Raw genomic sequence first — 18,999 nt, 5'->3', positions numbered from 1 at the left:
ATGACCTGAGCTGAAGGTAGAGGTCTAACCCACTGAGCCACCCAGGTGCCCCTTTAGTTAGATTTCTTATTAGGTGCCTTTCATTATGTTGAGGAAATTCGTTTCTGCCTATACCTATGATTTGAGAGTTTTTGTTATGAATGGTATTGAATTTTGTCAAAACTTTTTCTGCATCCATTGAATTGATCGTTTTTTTTTTTTTCTGTTAATGTGGTGAATTGTATTGATTGATTTTTCAACTTTTAAAGCAGCCTTGCATTCTTAGGATAACCTCACTCTGTCATCATCTATTATCCTTCTTATAAGTTGTGGTGTTTTTTAAATTCTGAATTCAATTTTTAATAGACATAGGACTAAAGTTTCAGTTTCTTTTACTACCGTCTTGGTAGCTCATTTCTTTCAAGGATATTGTCCATTTTACCGAAACTATCATATTCTTATAAGATTATTTCTAATATTTCCTTGTTATCTATTTAATACCATTTTAATGTCTGTAGGCCCTGTAGTGATTTTTTTGTCTTTCATTCATTTTTTAATATCAATAACTTATGCTTTTCCTTTTTCTTTTTTTAACTAAGTCAACAAAATTTTTATTTTTTATCTTCCAATCCTTGTATATATGCATACACTTATTATAAAAACCTGACATATAATAGCATATATAAAAATTGCATATTTCTCCATCTGCGAATATATATTTTCAGTGTCCATGTATTTAATCACCTTTTTAAAAACCATACACTTTATTGATGTATGCTTGCCAGACAGAAAGAGCTGTACTTATTTAACATATACAGCTTTATGAGTTTGGAGATAAGCATCCACCTGTGAAACTGTCACCATAATCAGTGCCATAAACAAATCCATCATCTCCGAAAGTTTCCTCCCATCTTCTTTATTGGTTTTTAGTTTTTGTAATAAGAACACTTAAGATCTACCCTTTAGCAAATATTTAAGTTTGCCATATAGCATTGTTAACTATGGGCACTATGCTCTCCAGTGGATCTCCAGGGCTTATTTATCTTAACCTAACTGGAACTTTGTACCCTTTGACCAAGACCTTATTTCCTCCTCTTCCCAGGCCTTGGTAACCACCACTTACGAATATTGGTCTTTTATCTTTTTAATGCATTATTCTCAAAATTGAGGACCTCTTGAGAGCAATTTTAAGATCCTCCAAAATACCTAATAGACTTCTCTGCGTACAGGGTACACCGTGCTTGTAGGTTGAATAAAGGATGATAAATACTTAATTGCAGAGTGTAGATGCAACCCTTGTTGTGGGAATATACATTGGTACAGCCACAATGGAGAACAGGAGGGAGGTTCTCAAAACATGAAAAATAAAATTGCCATATGACCCAGCAATCCCACTTCTGGACATAGAAACCAAAGGAACTGAATCAAGATCTTGAAGAAATAAATGCATTGTCGTGTTTATTGCAGCACTATTCAACATAGCCAAGACATGGAAGCAACCTAAATGTCCTTCGAGGGACAATAGATAAAGAAAGTGTCCTATTTATGAATATAAATATTGGAATATTGTTCAAAATACAATTGGAATATTGTTCAGCCTTAAGAAAGAAGAAAACCTGCCTTTTGCATTAACGTGGATGAAACTGTAGCACATTACACTAAGTGAAATAAGCAAGACAAGAACAAATACTACATGATTCCATTTACATGAAGAATCTAAAATTGTGAAAGTCCCTTTTTTCTTTTTTTAATCTAGCTAGAAGTTTGTCCTCAGTCTTATTAATCTTTTCAAAAAACTAGCTTTTAGTTTCACTGTTTTTTTTTTTTTTTTAAGATTTTATTTGTTTGAGAGAGTGAGTGAGAGAGAGAGAGAGCGTGAGCGCACAAGAGTGGGGTCAGAGGGAGGGGGAGAAGCAGATACCCGCTGAGCAGGGAGCCTATCTTGGGGCTGGATCCCGGGACCCTGGAATCATGACCTGAGCTGAAGGCAGACACTTAACGGACTGAGCCACCCAGCTGTCCCAGTTTCATTGAGTTTTCCATATTTTTCTGTTTTAGACTCCATTGTGTTCTAAGCTTGTCTATTATCTCTTCCTTCTTCAGGTTTAATTTGTTTCCTTATTTTTTTTAATTTAATTTTTTATTTTTTTTAGTAATTGCTCCACCCCGTGTGGGGCTGGAACTTGTGACCCTGAGATCAAGAATCATATGCTCTTCCAAATGAGCCAGCCAGATGCCCCTCTCTTTTCTTATTCTTAAGATGGACACTCTGATCCCTGGTTTAAACACGATCTTTCTGATAGAAGCATTGGAAGCTATAAAATCTACTTTTTTCTTTTTTTAAGATTTTATTTATTTATTTGACAGAGAGACACAGTGAGAGAGAGAACACAAGCAGGGGGAGTGGGTGAAGGAGAAGCAGGCTTCCTGCGGAGCAGAGAGCCCATTGCGGGGCTCGATCCCAGGAACCTGGGATCATGACCTGAGCCAAAGGCAGACACTTAACCAACTGAGCCATCTGGGCACCCCCCTATAAAATCTTCTAAGAGGAGCATTGGTGTAGAAGTACATGTTCACATCTCTGAAGTCAGGATGCATCTTAAACTCATGTTCATCTCACATCTATATTTGTCATACTTTTTTCTTTCTCAGTGGTACAAATGGTAAGGATGCATCTCACAATTATTAGTGTCCTAGAGTCAATGACATGTGGTTATTATACAATTCTTTGGAACTTTGCTTATCTAGTAGTTGCTTAGTGAAGATCCTGATACGATGCTCGTGAGTCATAACTCTAATAGCTACTTTCTCTTTGCCAGTGAGACCATTGTTTATACTTGGTTTAAAGCATGAATTTTGGTCTTTTGCCTTTTTATGCATTATCCTCAAAACTGAGGGTTCCTTGAGAGTTATCTTAAGATACTCCAAAGTATCTAATAGGATATTCCTCACACAGTGTACCCAGTGCTCATAGATTAAATAAAGAATGATAAAGAATTAATTGCTCAGTATAGCATTAAAATTGCCCCCCAAATGGAAGATTTCTGACTTTACAGTTAATGTGTACAAGGGGCACCTGGGTGGCTCAGTCATTTGAAGGTCCGACTTTTGATTTCAGCTCAGGTCATGATCTCAGGGTTGAGATCAAGCCCCATGTGAGGCTCTGCACACAGTGTGGAGTCTGCTAGAGGATTCTTTCCCTCTCCTGTTGCTCCACCCCCTTCTACCCCACTCTCTCTCTCTCAGATAAATAAATCTTTAAAAAATTGCAAGTATCTATATATTACCGGATATCTTTCACCTTCAGCGAACACACGTTGTGTTGTACAGCAGTGCATTTTTTCTACCTAAAACAGATGTCTTTTTAATTCATTTTCAATCCTTGGTTATCAGTTGCTGCATTTTTGTTTCTTTGTTTGGACATAGATTACCTTTGTGTCACTTTTGTACTCTAAATTAAATATGTAAGTATTTACACTGCATACACCTCACTATTTGCCTATTTCCTTATTTATGTCCTCCAGTATGTGTTTCCTTTAGGTCCTTTATCTTTGTGGTTTTATTTTTCTTTAATGGAGTGAAATAGAGCATGAAAAGATTTTGGAAAATTTCTTTAGCTCTTTGAAACCCTGCTGGTCTCTTTGAAGCCCTTGGAGGACTCCCTAACAAGGCAGTATCCAGTCCAGAATTCTACAGGCTTTAATCCTCGTACAGTCTACTCTTGCTCTTCTAAATCTGGCATTTCAGCAGATAAGGTTTTCTTGTCTTTCTTTCTTCCTTTTTTTTTTTTAAGGTTTATTTATTTTAGAGAGAGAGAGAGAGCATAGGAAGCAGGGGCAGAGAGAGAGAGAGAGAGAATCTCAAGCAGACTCCCCGCTGAGCACCGAGAGGCAGGGCTGGATCTCACAACCTGAGATCATGACCTGAGCTGAAATCGAGTTGGCCGCTTAACCAACTCAGCCACTCAGATGCCCTACAGTTTTCTTTGTTTTTCATTTTGTTTGTTTGTTTCTCCTTGTTATAGAGGAGTTACATCACATACAGGTTTACCTCAGATACTGACTTTAGAGCTCAACCCCAAAGGGGAAAATAATGACTGTACTGTACTCTTAGCTGCCTATAGCAGTAAAGAGAAGAGCCCAGGGGTTCATTCTTAGATTGCAAAAATCTCCTCTATCAGCAAACCTGCCTTCTTCCCGGCTCAGAAAGCCCTGGGGTCCAGTGGACACCCCTTGCTGGTCTAGGAAGTCAGGGTTTATATTTGTCAGTTAGAATACTCTTGGTTTGGATGAACAAAATGCTCAACCAAGTGTGGCTTCAAGAGTGAGAATTTATTTGTTTCCTTTAGTAAGAAAGCCACAGTTAGGCAGTCCTGAAGTTGGTGAAATGGTCTAGTGATTTCAGAGTTCTGGTCTTCCCCTTGGAATTTCAATATGGCTGTCCATATTGGATATGATATAAAAATCATATCCACATGCAACATCTGTCCTACTGCTACTTTCCCTGTTTGTGTGTGTGTGTGTGTGTGTGTGTAAGGCAGAAATCAAAGAGGAAATACTTGCCCATTAACCCCACGTGTGCCTTCTAGTATGTCTTATTGTCCAGGATTGGGTCACATTGTGCTCTGGGCCCATAGGAGTCTGGGGAAGCAAGTCTTGTAGAATGTTCACAGGGTAGAGTAGGAGTTAGGCTGAGGTTCCAAGCTTCAAGAAAGAAGCTGGAGAATGGCTGTTGACCAGGCCATCAACAGTATCCATATATGTGTATGTATCTGTACGTGAGAGAAAGCCAGAAGGCTTTTTTTTTTCTTTTTTTATGGCTCATGGCTCTTGTTCCCAGGTGAAGTTATATGTGAACTCATAGCAGAACTTTGAATGACCCGCCACACTGGAGGTGGGTGATGGCGTTTGGTTTAAAATTGCCTTTGTTTCCTACGACACAATCGGAACTTTATATTTTGTTTTAGTTTCTTAAACTCTTGCTTTTGCGGTTTCAGGTTGAGTCCAGAAATCTTCCTGAAACGCCCGGTGGTTGAAGGAAACCGTTGGAGATTGGACTGCATTCTCAAACGAAAAGCTGTGTGTATTCCAAACATACACCGATGTAATTTTTAAAATGTTTGTTGTCTCTGAAATGTCTTTCTTTTTCAAAGCCCTTCACACATAAGGACAACATTTTTCTTTAGAGTTTGACTGAAGTAGAATACTTGTTTTCAAGTTTTTTTCACTCTGGTTTTTGCCTGTTACTCTAGACGACATAAATATTTTAGCCTAATTCACAGCATGGATTATATTAGGAACTCTAACTTCTGATTTTTCATCAGTTATGGGCAGTTAATTTTATAGGCAAAAAAACCCCTGTAACAAGGTTTTATTATGGAATAATAAAGGGTGAAATGAAATGCAGCATTTTATTCTATTCATTATTCTGCCATTTGAGCAAAAGATAAAGTCATGAAGAGAATTATTTCAGTCAGATGGGGCCAAGCTAATGTAGAAGAGCATCGAAGAGGAAGGACATTAAGAATTGGTTGTTGCTTTGGTCCCAGTTTGGGGACAGTTTGTGGTAAAAATGGGAAATTATTTCCTCTCCAGTTGACTGTGTAGATTCTGGGTGAGCACTGAGTGTATTGTTTTTGGTCTAAAAAGTCAGTAACTGAAGCAGTATAAGCTCACAAATAACTACTTTACATCCATATTTCTAATGCTTGTTATTATGTAGTTGTCTCCCAACCATGTTAAACAAAGTTGAATTAGAATAGATCTGGATTTATTTTTTTTTAAGATTGTATTTATTTATTTGACAGACAGAGATCACAAGTAGGCAGAGAGAGAGAGGGGAAGGGAAGCAGGCTCCCCACCGAGCAGAGAGCCTGATGTGGGGCTCGATCCCAGGATTCTGGGATCATGACCTGAGCTGAAGGCAGAGGCTTTAACCCACTGAGCCACCCAGGCACCCCTAGATCTGGATTTATTATTAGTCATGTCCAAATTAAGAAGTGCTGGACTTGTTACTATTTTTTGATATTGTCTTAATCTTTTTTATTCTATCATTAAACATGCTAGCATGATTTGTAGATCCTGGGTAATAGGGGATAGCATTTTTCTGTTTCTCTTAGAACCGTGACCCATTTCTTCTTTTCCATTCCCCACATTCCCCTATTCCTTTCACCACTCACACATCTCCCTTCTTTCAGTGTCTTTTCCCTGTGCCTTTGCTTTAAGATTTCTGAGGGTATCCATAGATACAGTAAGACCTCACTGCAAGTATGGTGGAAAAAGAAGCTTTATTTCAGACACGTGTACTGCCAAACACCCATCATTTTCCTGGCAAGTGTAATTCATTGTCTCGATAGCATTCCAGTCACAAGATTGGAAATTCTGGTCCTGAAAAGCATTATTTGCATATTCCTTAAATAATGTTGCATACAGTTACTGAATGTCTCCTATGAGCCAAGTTCTACACTAATTACTAAAGGTGCCATATGTGTGAATAGGATTCCATCCCTGCCCATGGAGGGCTTGCTGAAAGACTTGGTTCAGTCTTAGCCTTACCAAACTTATTTCTATATATGGAATGGACTATAACTTTCTCCATGTTTCTCTATGTGAAATGGCATCTTTCCCAGGCGTCCTCAAGATCCCATTTTAGTTAAGTTGTTCCAGCCTTGCCTACCAATAGTCAACCATACTAGTAAATCCTTTTTTCAAGGTAACTATCAAACACTTCACCGCTGTAGGTTTCAATCAACACGTATTTGCTGAGTGCCTTCTATGTGCAGGGCACTTGGCTTATCATATGGGGATGTATATAAATAAAAGACATGATTCCTGACCGGAAAGAGCTTAAAACTCTATCTACACAAGAGTCAAGTGGGTACAGAGGCAGTGCCAAGATTCAAAGGCAGGAGGGAGACCATTGGGTAGCTCTAACAGGGAAGCCCCTCACAATATGAGGCATTTAAGGCATTTAGAATGGGCGAAAAATGTTTGAAATGACAGGAGGAAGTTTCTAGGTGTAGAAAATGTGGTGAGGAAACATTCTGGAGACAGGGATTCTGAAAGCTTTGTCAGTGACAGTAGAGTGACAAGGTTGATTATACTGAGTGTTAGCTTAAGTGGGATGCGGGGGATCAAGTGGGAAAGGCAGTTGCAGCCAGATGTAGAGGCTTTGTGAGCCACGACAGTAGTTTGGACTTTATGGAAGAAAGTGGGGAACTACTGGGGAATGGAGCCTGGTAGAAGAGGGATGATCCGATCAAGGTGGTGTGTGAGGAAGGTGAATCTGGCAGGAGGAGGAAGTGGGGAGAACTCAGGCCCGAGGAGCTACATTCTAGCTGACTTGAGTGCAAGGTGCCTAGGGGACATCTGAGTAAACTCCAGAAAGCTAGTGAATGCCCCAGCAGGGCTCAGGAAGTAGATCCTGAAGGCCTGGCCCTCTATGTCATGTTAGCTCACCTGTGTTTGCTCTCTCCTTAGGCTACTAGCCAGTTTACTTTTCTATCACTAGCCTGGGTTGTCTTTGCTTTTATGGCCCACAAACCCTGGAGAGGTCTTAGGTGAACACAGTGGCCAAGTAAATATTATTGCATGAAAATAGTGCTTCCTTTCAATTTCATCTGCTTCATGAAACTTGAAATTTTTAGATTGTACATAATGATTTTAAAAGATTTCCTGCAGAAATAGTAATATTATTAAATACAAATTTCCTATGGTTCACTTGGCAGAATCGCTCTTCCTTAATCTAGCTACACCACATTATTTTGGTCATAAATTTTTACCTCCCCGATCATTCTAAATTGACATTTTCTATTTATAAACATTGTTTCACATAAATAATTTAGTTTCTGAAACCCACTACCTTCACAAAGTATTGGGTTGAAATAACATTTATTCTTAAATTAATGGGTACTGGAGGTCCACAAGGCTGATTAAAATAAAGACTTTTTCCTTCTATCTCATTTTGTAGATTTGGGGGGAGAAATAGTTAAATAAAGACCTTTTCCTTCTATCTCATTGTGTAGATTGGGGGCAGTGTCTCTGCCTCATAGCAGATACATAGGCAAACATCTCTTATAATGGCCATTTTTAGGGAAGAAATACAATATTTTGTTTCTCTGGTGATAGCCAAGTTGGTATTTTCCCATTTCTTTGGCCTTTTGATAAGCAGTCTTATAATTTAAAATAGTATAAGGCAGCCTTGACTTACAGACTGATTACAGCTCAAGTCAACATCCCAGGGTTTCCCAGAGGTCTGCATGTTCTGCCCTTGCCCCAAGAGCTTAGTTGCATCATAGTTACGGCAACTATATTCCTGTATCCAGTGTGTATATTTCAACCCTGGAAACCTGTGATTTTGCTAATGGGATCTGCACCAAAAGAATCTTCAAGTGCAGCAACCCAGAGACTTATTGAAAAGGGTTTAGGTCCTCAGGTGAGATTTTGTTGTCAGGCAGTTTCTTTCTGTCCTAGACCAAAAGACACATTCTAGAGCTGCAATTAGTGATCATTAGGAGGGAAAGATGCCTGGGATTGTCAAATGAGACAAATAATCACATCTTCACCCAGAAGAATCAAACAGGATCTTATCAAAGTGGTGGGCTAGAGGGGCATGTCTGGGAAGGGAAGAATGTGTCTTCAACCTTGAGAACAATGCTTCAAATAGAAGTGGTTCAAAAAAAGAAAAAAAGCATAGGAGCGTTTGTGCTCTTTCACTTTGCTTACATTTGAGTGATGAGGGTATGATTTTTTTTTTTTTTTGTCTTTTACTTTTCATTTTCCCAAACTACTATACTCTCCGCAGAAGTCCTGATAAAATCAGGATTGTCTTGGGGATGCGTAAGTTAGGCTATCTTGAAGCAGTGGACAAACTTGGCAGCATTTAGGAAACATTGTGACCACAGTATCTTGACAAATTAGAGAAAACACTGGCTCAAAAAAATCTCTTTTGACTTTAACTATAAAAAATTCTTATTTTTTATTGTCATTACATGTATTTTATACATGTAAAGCTCCTAAAAAATTCCTGTGTCTAGTACTGTGTCTGGTTTACTTGATTCAACACTAATTAGAAAAGTGAACAGAACTTTCATCTTGTAAAATTTGAGTTTCACGAAGTTTATTCTGTGTTTACACCATGAAGTGTATTCTGCTAATCTTTCGGTTACATGACTTCAGCAGAGATAAGCAACATGGCATCACAAGCCATCCATTTTTCTACCTGCCTTATCAATACTTTTCTTCCTCCTCTCTAAGCAAAAAGTCATTTCCCCTAGGGTCATGAAAAGGCATTAGTAAAACACTGGATGCTTCAGATGTTTGGTTCTTAAATTACAGAATTAACATCAGTCCTTTTTTCTTTTCTGTTTCTTTTCTTTTCTTTTTCAGTGTTCCAAGATTCATTGTTTATGCACCACACCCAGTGCTCCATGCAATATGTGCCCTCCTTAATACCCACCACCAGGCTCACTCATCCCCCTCACTCGCTCCCCCCCTCCCAAAACCCTCCGTTTGTTTCAGAGTCCACAGTCTCTCATGGTTTCTATTTTAATTGGGCTTTCATTTTACACAAGTATTTCTCACGTTTTGTGTAAGTCTGCACTACTGTAACCTGGCAAATGCCTTCATTGTCAGAAACATTTTTCCTTTGCCCTTTGTAGTTTAGAGTTTATGATAGGGTTGTAATACCTTGACCAAAAGAAGAGGAATTTTATTGCTTTATGATCATAGAAATCTTGTCACTAGTTAATCATTTATTATGATATGGATGTAAGTAAATAATTATAAACCAAATTACCTAAAATGAGCTGTTTTCTTCAATTACTTCCTTATTAGAACTTTGTATGTAAGCTAAAAAGACTTGAAAGTCTCTACCCTGTTTCCTTTTTTTCTTTAAATTTTATCCTTTGGAGTTAATTTATTTCAAGGAGAAAAGACAAATTATAGAAGAAGATGTCAGGTATTAATAGATGGAGGGTAGTAATGTAATCCATTAGTGTTAACATCTCTATTATTTCAAAAATCCATTAGTTATGTAGGTAAATCAAAAACTGTCAGATTTAGGCCAGTTTCTAAACTGCAGCTACTGTCCTTCAAGTATGGTAGTTGCATAAGCCTGAGAAGCAGAATTTCATCCATTTAAAACAAATGAACCATGATGAGAGATGTCAGGTGTAACATTTTATAATTTAGGTTGCAATTTTGGGTTTTAAACTTTATACTGTATCTTTCAATGGGAGGCTTTTTTTAAATCACTGGTTTCCAGTGCACTCAAATAGCAGAGTAAATATGAACAGTAGGGGGAAAAAATAATGTTCTAGTTTTCATTTAAAGCCCTCTATCAGTGGTTTATTGCAGAGCCCTGAGGGCCAAAACTGTTAGAAGTTAATCAGTTTATTCCTTGCTTACTGTTTCACTTCCTTTTTTTTTACTCATATTTGTACTTTACACTTGGTTGCAATAATAGTTGCATAATTATAATCAGTAATAAGTTCCAAAACTCAGCTGTTAACCAGAAAGATTATATATATATTTTCATTCTATTTTTTTGAGTCAGAATGGGTCTTATAGTACTCAAATTTCATTAACGCAGCTTAGAACATATATTTAGTATGTGTTTCTCCAAAAATGTATACACTTTTCGCATTTTACAGAATGTTCGTACTTTGAAGTTATGTGTTCTTATAAGGATTTAGGGGCCAAAAATGGTTCTTAATATTGGCAGATCATTATTGGGAAATTATATATATATATTTGGTTTTATACCCTGTAACCTAAAAATATTAACTCCTATGTTACTTCACATTTTTGTAGCATTGTAAAAGTAACCAGTTCTTATAAATAAGATGTGTTCAACCTAATTGGCTTCTTAAATTAATGACTCAGATTTCCACTATGAACTATGCCCATGCTTAATTACCATGGATTGTTAATTTAAATTCTAACTAAATTGTCACTATAGTTTTATTAGGTATGTCACTTGTCACTATAGTTTTATTAGATATGCCTCTATTTCTAATACTTTAGAGGGTACTGTATCATGGGGAAATTCTTGCCTTTATCTGTAGGCTATCAAGTGCCTAGGTGTATGTACATTACCCAGTGTGTGTGCAGTGTGTGTCAGAATGCCTTCAGAGTTGCTGGATATAGATGATGCAAATTCAGATGTTGCAAATTGCACAATACTAAGGATGCAAAGCTAAAAAAGTTAAAAGGTCATACAAGACGTGTGGGTAAATGAGATAAGAGTTTCTTGGAGGAGTACATTCTGAACTGTATGTTGGTGAGGAAACCATGTGACTGGACAGGGAGAGGAGGAAGGACATTTAGGTGTGGGCAGATTCATATAGGATAAACCTAATCACTACACAGAACTCTAAGAGAAAATATTAGTTTTGTTTTCTTTTTTTGAAGATTGTATTTATTTATTTATTTGAGAGAGAGAGCGCGAGCACACATGAGCAGGGGAAGGGGCAGAAGGAGAAGCAGACTCCCTGATAAGCAGGGAGCCTGATGTGGGGCTTGATCCCCGGACCCTGAGATCATGACTTGAGCCGAAGGCAGACACCAAACCAACTGAGCCACCCAGGTGCCCCAGGAGTTTGGGTTTTTTTATACTACCAGCTGTTAGACATTGTCTTTTTGATAGTTAATATTAATAAAAAATGTTACGTGTATAGCATGTTAAAAGTTTATCAGGCTCTTTTGATTTAATTTGACCCTTACAACAGTCTTGTCTATCTTCTTTTAAGACCAGGGTCTCAAGTTAGATCAATGTTAATTTTGTGCTATTGTTAAAACTCAGGGATTTTTGGATGTTAGAGAAACTGACTTCCAAAGGAGTCATTTCACAAACAGACATTAATGATGTAATTGTGGATTAAGAGTATGAACCAATATATCCATCACTGAAGATAAAGAAATGTTTTTCTATTAAATGGTTTTTAATAAAGAAAAATTCTATTAAATTGCTCCAGAAACATTTAGGGGATATTTACTATAATTTACTGCATCAGAGTTTCATGTCACTGCTATTTCAACTAATTGAAGTATAATAAAAACCAAAAATTCTAATCCTGTAACATGAATCCAGCAAAAACTATGCTCAGTGACAAATGTTTGAAAATGTTCAGAGGTATAAGATCATCAGACACTTTCAGCAAGGAGGTTACCATTTCAGCCTTTTGGCTCTAATGAATCGCCTATTGACACTGTCTCCTGGTATGACAAGTCACGGGAATGAAAGGGAGATAAATTTTTATTTTTGATATTTGTATCTTAAAATACACTTGCGTGTCACCTTCTTGTATTGTATTCTCACTAAATAGTTTATTATACTTGTTGGTAGAGGAAAGTTTGTAATGCACGGGAAGGAAAAAGAGAAAGAAAATCCTCACCGACTTCCAGAAGCTCTCATTCCTCCCTGTGTTTTCTCCCGTGACAGCAACAGGGAGTGAGAATCTTTGTGATGCTTTACAAAGAGGTGGAGCTTGCTCTTGGGATCAACAGTGAATACAGCAAGAGGACTTTGATGCGTCTACACCCCAATATAAAGGTATTAGGTTCATCCTTCTGAATAGTACTTCTTCTCTGTGATTCTGTAGTTTTTCAGATGTGTTTTGCTTGGAGCAGTGTTATTTGTAGAGTTCTCTAATGGATAGTTTGAATAAATAGCATCATATCCTCTTTAGAAATAAAATACTCTGCTTTCTTGTACATCTGCTATTGTTCACATTTCCGACCCTGATCATTTAGCCAAGAACACACCTTTTAGAATTGTTTCAGAGGTCCTGTGCTCCTCATTAAGATTGTCCTGGAACCTCTTACATGTGATCTCCTTGTGACACCCCTTCAGTGCTGGTAGCAACAGAGAGCTCCTCTAGGATTTAAGAAGCTTTTTCTTAATAGCAACTTGTACAAAAAACTAATAAAGTAAATAAACACACGAAGCAGTTTTAAAAAAAGCTATTCAATATTTACCAGAGATTTAAAGCCTATCAGTAGTTATTCCTCAGTCTTTGAGATCTAGCAAAGCAATGAATCAATAAATCTCCAGCAGGCTTAAAATATATAATAATTATATATTTAATTTGGTTCCAAAACAGGTGTCCCATGTAAATAGTAATCAAAAGAGAGAAGGAGTGGCTATACTAATAGCAGATGAAATTGACTTGAAGTAGAAAAAGCTTATAGTAGACAAGGAAGGATGTTATATATTAATAAAAGTTTCAGTGCAGCAATTATAAACATGTACCTACCTAGTAATGACCATCAAACTAGGTAAAGCAAATACTGATAGAATTGAAGACAGAATCGATAGCTCTACAATAATACTTGGACACTTTACTATCCGACTCCCAATAATGTTGAGATTCCACATACAGTGGAATATATTTCAGTCTCAAAAAGGAAGGGAATTCTGACATATGCTAAAACATAGATGAACCTTGGGGACATTATTCTACATGAAATAAGCCAATCACAAAGAGGCAAATATTGTATGATTCTATTGATACATATGTAAGTCAAAGTCGTAGAGACAGAGAGTAGAATGGTGTTTCCCAGGGGTTGCAGGAAGGAGGGAATGGGGGAGTTACCGTTCAATGGGTATAGAGTTCCAGTTTTGCAAAATGAAGAGTTCTGGAGATAGTGGGGATGATTGAACGATATGAATACTTATTGCCACTGTACTGTACATTTAAAAATGGTCAATATGGTATATTTGTTATGTATATTTTACCACACACGAAAGAAGTAGGTTACTAAAAAAAAAAAAAAAAAGTAGTCTCCAAAGTTTTTGGAATGTTTCTACTTAAAGATATACAAAAATAGGTCAGTCTGGGATCATTCAGAAAGAATTCTGTTTGAAAGCAGGAGGTTAATAACATCTCAAAATATCTTTCAAATCAAGAGTTATCGAAGTATGTATATTCCTATATCCATATGCTTGCCATTTCACCTCAATGGCTGCCAAAATGTCAATATACTTATTAAAAAATTTGTCAGAGTTAGATGTTGGTTAAACACTTTTAGAGTTTTTTAAATAATAGCAGGTATAATGGAACTCCTTAACATAGAAAAAAGAATCAGCTATTGTGTTGAGCTGACTTTTACTGAACCATGTGGCCAAATTTCTAGCTAAATGGCAGCTTTGCCAAAATGTGGTATGGGGTGGGACTGGTTGAGAGGCTTAAAAAGTAACTAGGAGTCTTCTTCTTCTAAATATTGAGAATGAAATTAGAACTTCGGTTACATAGAACATTTTGGTATTTGAGTTATAGAAAATGCTATTCAGGGGAGCATGCCAAAAATAACAAGTCAGGAAACAACAGATGTTGGCAAAGATGCAGATAAAGGGGACCCCTCTTACACTGTTGTGGGAATGCAAACTGGGGCAGCCACTGGAACACAGTATGGAGGTTCCACAAAAAGTTAAAAATAGAACTACCCTGTGACCCAGCAACTGCACTATTAGGTACTTATCCAAAGGATACAAAAATAGTGATTTGAAGGAGCAAATTCACCCCAGTGTTTATAGCAGCAGTGTTCACAACAGCCAAACTATGGAAAGAGCCCAAATTTCCATCGACTGATGAATAGATATAGAATAATACACACACATACACAGACACACAGGAAGGAATATTACTCAGCCATCAAAAAGAATGAAGTCTTGCCATTTGCAATGATGAGGATGGAACTAGAGGGTATTATGCTAAGCAAAATAAGTCAGAGAAAGACAAATACCATAGGATTTCATTGATACGGGATTTAAGAAACAAAACAGGTGAACACAGAGGAAGGGGAAAAAAAGATTAAAAAAAGAGGGAGACAAACCATAAGAGTCTCTTAACTCTAGGGAACAAAGTGGGGGTTGCTGGAGGGGAGGTGGGTGAGGGAATGGGGTAAATGGGGTGATGGGCACTAAGGAGGGCACTTGTTGTAATGCGCCTTGGGTGTTATAGCAAGTGATGAATCACTAAATTCTGCCCCTGAAACTGATACTACATTATGTGTTAACTAACTTGCATTTTAAAAAACTCTTGAAAGAAAATGAAAGAGAGAAAGAAAGAAAGGACGGGAGGGAGAAAGAAAGGAAGAAAAAAAGCGTTATTCAGGGGAGAAAACAGATCTATGTTATTATAACATGAAGGAAAAGTGCATTACATGTGGGTTTTTCTTTTCCCTCCGAAGGTGATGAGACACCCAGATCATGTGTCATCTAGTGTATATCTGTGGGCTCATCATGAGAAACTTGTTGTTATTGACCAGTCAGTGGCCTTTGTGGGTGGGATCGACCTGGCCTATGGCAGATGGGATGACAACGAGCACAGACTCACAGACGTGGGCAGTGTGAAGCGTGTCACTGTAGGACCATCTCTGGGTTCCTTCACAGTAAGTAAATTTCACCTTTATGGAACTGCATAAACGGGACACGATTTGTACAAGTATGCAGTATTAGCATGACTGACTGGTTCAGTGAGGAGTGGCCTATTCTGGATGGACAGACCTGGTTTGAAATACCACCCAGCAAGTCTGTAACTTTGCATCTCTTAATCTCAGTCTCTTCCCTTGTAAGAGAGAAGAGATCCAATAGTGCATTTGCTCGCTCACAGTCAGCATCTTTGTTTCCCATTTAAATGATTCATTTCCTATTTGGAAGAAATATTCATAATCAAAAATACGCATCAGTTGGGCTTTAAGTTAAATAAGCAGTCTTATTACAAATGCCAAGGCTTTTGAAATCTTCCTTCTTAAAGACATGCAAATAGAGGCAAGGTCAGTCTGGAGTCACGGAGGGACTTCTTTCTGAATACTGGAAGTTAATAACTTCTCAAAGTACCTTTCAAACCAAGAGCTGCCAAAACATCCATCTGCCTATATCCATATGCAGCACTCACTGTTTCAACTTGAACCGTTGCCAAAATATCAATACGCTTATTAAAAATTTTGATGGGCTCCATCTTATTTTACTGCTGGATATCATGGCAACTTTTCTGGAAAAAAAAAAAAAAGAGAAAGATTTAGTGAATAAGTAGCCAGGAAAATAATTGGCAGAAAAAGCACTACTTAACATTTATCAGAGGCAGAAGTTCAGACGCTCAACAGTGAATATAACTTGTGTAAATGTGTTTGAGATACAAAGGTTAGCTGGTATGAAATTTCAAGAATTCGGTCTACTGAAGGAGGAACTACCATGGGACGCCTGGTCTCGCTCGGCGAGTGTTGAAACAGCTCAGAAGAATCCTCCAGTGCCCGGGGGTTGACCTCACCCACTACTGTGTGTCTGATAGAGAGCCTCCATCCGGGTGTGAACTTGACACCTCAGCTGGAATGAAGGGATCACGTGGCTGCGAATGTTACACAGTGTCTTTTTTTCTCCCCGCCAATAATTTTCTCAGGCTGAAACAACAGAGTCCATGAAATCCTTGAGCCTCAAAGATAAAAATGAATCTAGTAAAAATCCGCCCACCCTGAAGAGTGTTGATGATATGGATTCAAAACTGAAAGGAATAGGAAAGTCCAGAAAGTTCTCTAAATTTAGCCTCTACAGGCAGCTGTACAAGCACCACCTGCACAACGCGGACAGCATCAGCAGCGTTGACAGCGCCTCCAGTAAGTCTTGGTCTTTGCTACAATGTGTCTTGATGACAATCTGTCCTTCTGCAGCTGGATACGGTGTACCAGTCTTTTTAAAAACCTGTCTCTCTGGAATGGGGTCATAGGGGCTCTGTCACCCTATGATTCAGTATCCTTGCCATTTTGTGGCTTTGTTGGCCTCACTTGAGAACCGATTGATTGTTTAATTCACAGAAGGAGTCATAACAACCACAATTCGTATTTCTGATGGTAGCCGAACAACTCGGTGTTTCTAAAAAAATGCCAAGTTATAAAGAAAAAAGAAAAGTATTAGGCATCCTTCACTTTTCAGAGAGGAAATCTCCTTTCTCTTCCTATCCAGAAATACGTGAAGCTTTTATCTTCAGACATTAGATTGCCTACATCTGGTCAATGGGCTCTTCTTTCCACATCTGCCTTAAAGTTCGGCAGTTTTCTGTTGCACAGAATTTGTGACTGATTTTATAGCCTTGTCTCGTTTTAAAAATGACAGAGCCTGCATTTCGGTTTAGAAAACTTGATGTATATATATTTCTTTGTAAAAAAGAAAAAAAAAGAAATTTTGGCTTTCTCCAGGTTATTGTAATCACTGTAGAAGTCGTCAGAATTTAATCCATGGTTTAAAACCCCACCTGAAACTCTTTCGCTCTTCCAGTAAGTCTGAGCAGGGGCTCGCTAGACCTGACGTGGGTAAGTGATGTGTGAGGCGGCTGAACGTCCTCGGGCATCTGCTTTCGCTGCATGAGCAGAGCGAGTGTGTTTCTGGACTGGCTTTCTGTTTGCACCGCATCCACGCCACACGTGTTACTAGAAATTGTAATCTGATAAGCTTTTGCAAGAACGAAGTATTCGAGTAAGTTAATCAGGGCCCAAAATGCGGAGGTGGGGATGAAGAGGGATTTGGCAACAGATCACATAAAGGGATAAGTAACAGTCGTAACGAATGGTGACCACGGTAAAATCATAAACTGGTTTATTGTGTGCTGACTGCCTGTGATGCCGCTGAGCACTGGTGGTACTTGGTAGTACTAGCGTTATCGCCCTTTTCACAGACGAGGAAACTCAGGGTCAGGGATGATAAGCAGCTTGCACAATGGTGTTCCAGTTTATCAGCCTCCCAGAGCTCATAATTCAGATTTGTGATTTAGCAAAAATGCAGATTACTGCATCCCAAGCATGTAGCTAAAGTCCAAGGTCATGGTTCTAGTGTGCTATTGAGAAGACTGAAGTAGAGCCCAGTTTCCATGGCTGTGTACTTGTGGACCCTGGAGTTTCTCAGGGGCTCTGAGAGGAATTCTGAGGAGGTGGGCCCTGGACCCTCCCACCGCTATGGGTACTTGCTTCAAGCAGAGAAATCCTGATTCCATATATATGTTGAAGTTCCATGAGAATTTGTGTTGCGGGGAGGTGGGGAATAAGGGTCTGCTATTAAAGGAGTTTAAAGAGCACAGCTCTACATTTAAACTATGTAATGACTTAAACTTATATTGTCTTATAGGACCTGAAACCCGAATTAAACGTAGAGTGACTCTTCATGAGAAACTGAAACTGAATACTTGAGTTAACAACTTCCTTTCCTGAGGCTATAAACTGCTAGCTTCTTTGCAATGTCAGTTTCACTTGGGCACAGTAGACCTTGATGGGGCGTTTGGGTGGCATGGTTGGTTAAGTGTCCGACTGTTGCTTTCAGCTCAGATCATGATCTCTGTGGTCATGGGATCAAGCCCCGCACTGAGCTCGGAGTAGCTCAATATTAGCAGTGTGTGTGGTGATCGTTTAAGAACTTTTGCTCTGTTGGGACATTGGGTGGCTCAGTCCTTAAGCGTCTGCCTTCGGCTCAGGTCATGATCCCAGGATCCCTGCTCAGCGGGGAGCCTGCTTCTCCCTCTGCCTCTGCTACTCCCCCTGCTTGTCCTCCCTCTCTGTCAAATCAATAACAATCTTTAAGAAAACAAAACAAAAACAAAAACCTGTGCTCTTCAAATACTGATTGATTGCCTACTGACTACCAAGAGCTACACCAAGCGGTGAAAGTACACTGTCCAGACCTGAGGGGTTTACCGGCTGGTGGAGAGCTTCCTCACTCCTTACAGGGTCATGACACCGAGTCAGAGGCCCCAGGGCATGTGGCCACTGAGGGTTCTACAGCGCTGCCAGTGGCTGCCTCCCCCTACGGGGATCTGGGAGGTATCCGTAGGGCAGGTACCAGCTCACGTGGCTCTGGAAGGACATGAAGCTGAGGCTGAGAGGGAGGGGAGATCATTCCAGACCGAAGGAATAGTGTGCCAGCTGCACGAACACGTAACAGACCACGCCTGTCAAAATCCTATGAGAAATGTGGTGTGCCTGGCTTTGGGAAGAAAAGGCTCAGAAAGGCAGGTTGGCACCCGTTTGGGAAGAGCCT

At 38.9% G+C, this 18,999-nt stretch overlaps 1 protein-coding gene across 4 annotated transcripts in view; it reads left to right on the top strand.

Annotated features, from left to right (window-relative positions):
• PLD1 (phospholipase D1) overlaps positions 1-18,999 on the top strand; it is a 191,914-nt gene that overhangs the window by 115,388 nt on the left and 57,527 nt on the right. For 3 of the 4 annotated variants that reach the window (XR_004381472.1, XM_032847937.1, XM_032847941.1), the window contains 5 exons: positions 4,976-5,057; positions 12,421-12,531; positions 15,171-15,371; positions 16,379-16,592; positions 17,172-17,285. Coding sequence is in view for 3 of the 4 variants with exons in the window: in XM_032847937.1 (XP_032703828.1) it covers positions 4,976-5,057; positions 12,421-12,531; positions 15,171-15,371; positions 16,379-16,592; positions 17,172-17,285 (722 nt within the window). In the remaining variant the exon portion in view is untranslated. The remainder of the gene's footprint in view (positions 1-4,975; positions 5,058-12,420; positions 12,532-15,170; positions 15,372-16,378; positions 16,593-17,171; positions 17,286-18,999) is intronic. The other variant, XM_032847938.1, reaches the window with a different exon arrangement.

Source organism: Lontra canadensis, unplaced genomic scaffold (genome assembly GCF_010015895.1).
Source record: "Lontra canadensis isolate GAN:19392208 unplaced genomic scaffold, GSC_riverotter_1.0 scaffold196, whole genome shotgun sequence".
Taxonomy (NCBI): domain Eukaryota; kingdom Metazoa; phylum Chordata; class Mammalia; order Carnivora; family Mustelidae; genus Lontra; species Lontra canadensis.
Note: the sequence above shows the minus strand (reverse complement) of the source record. Positions and strands in the feature narration are given on the sequence as shown.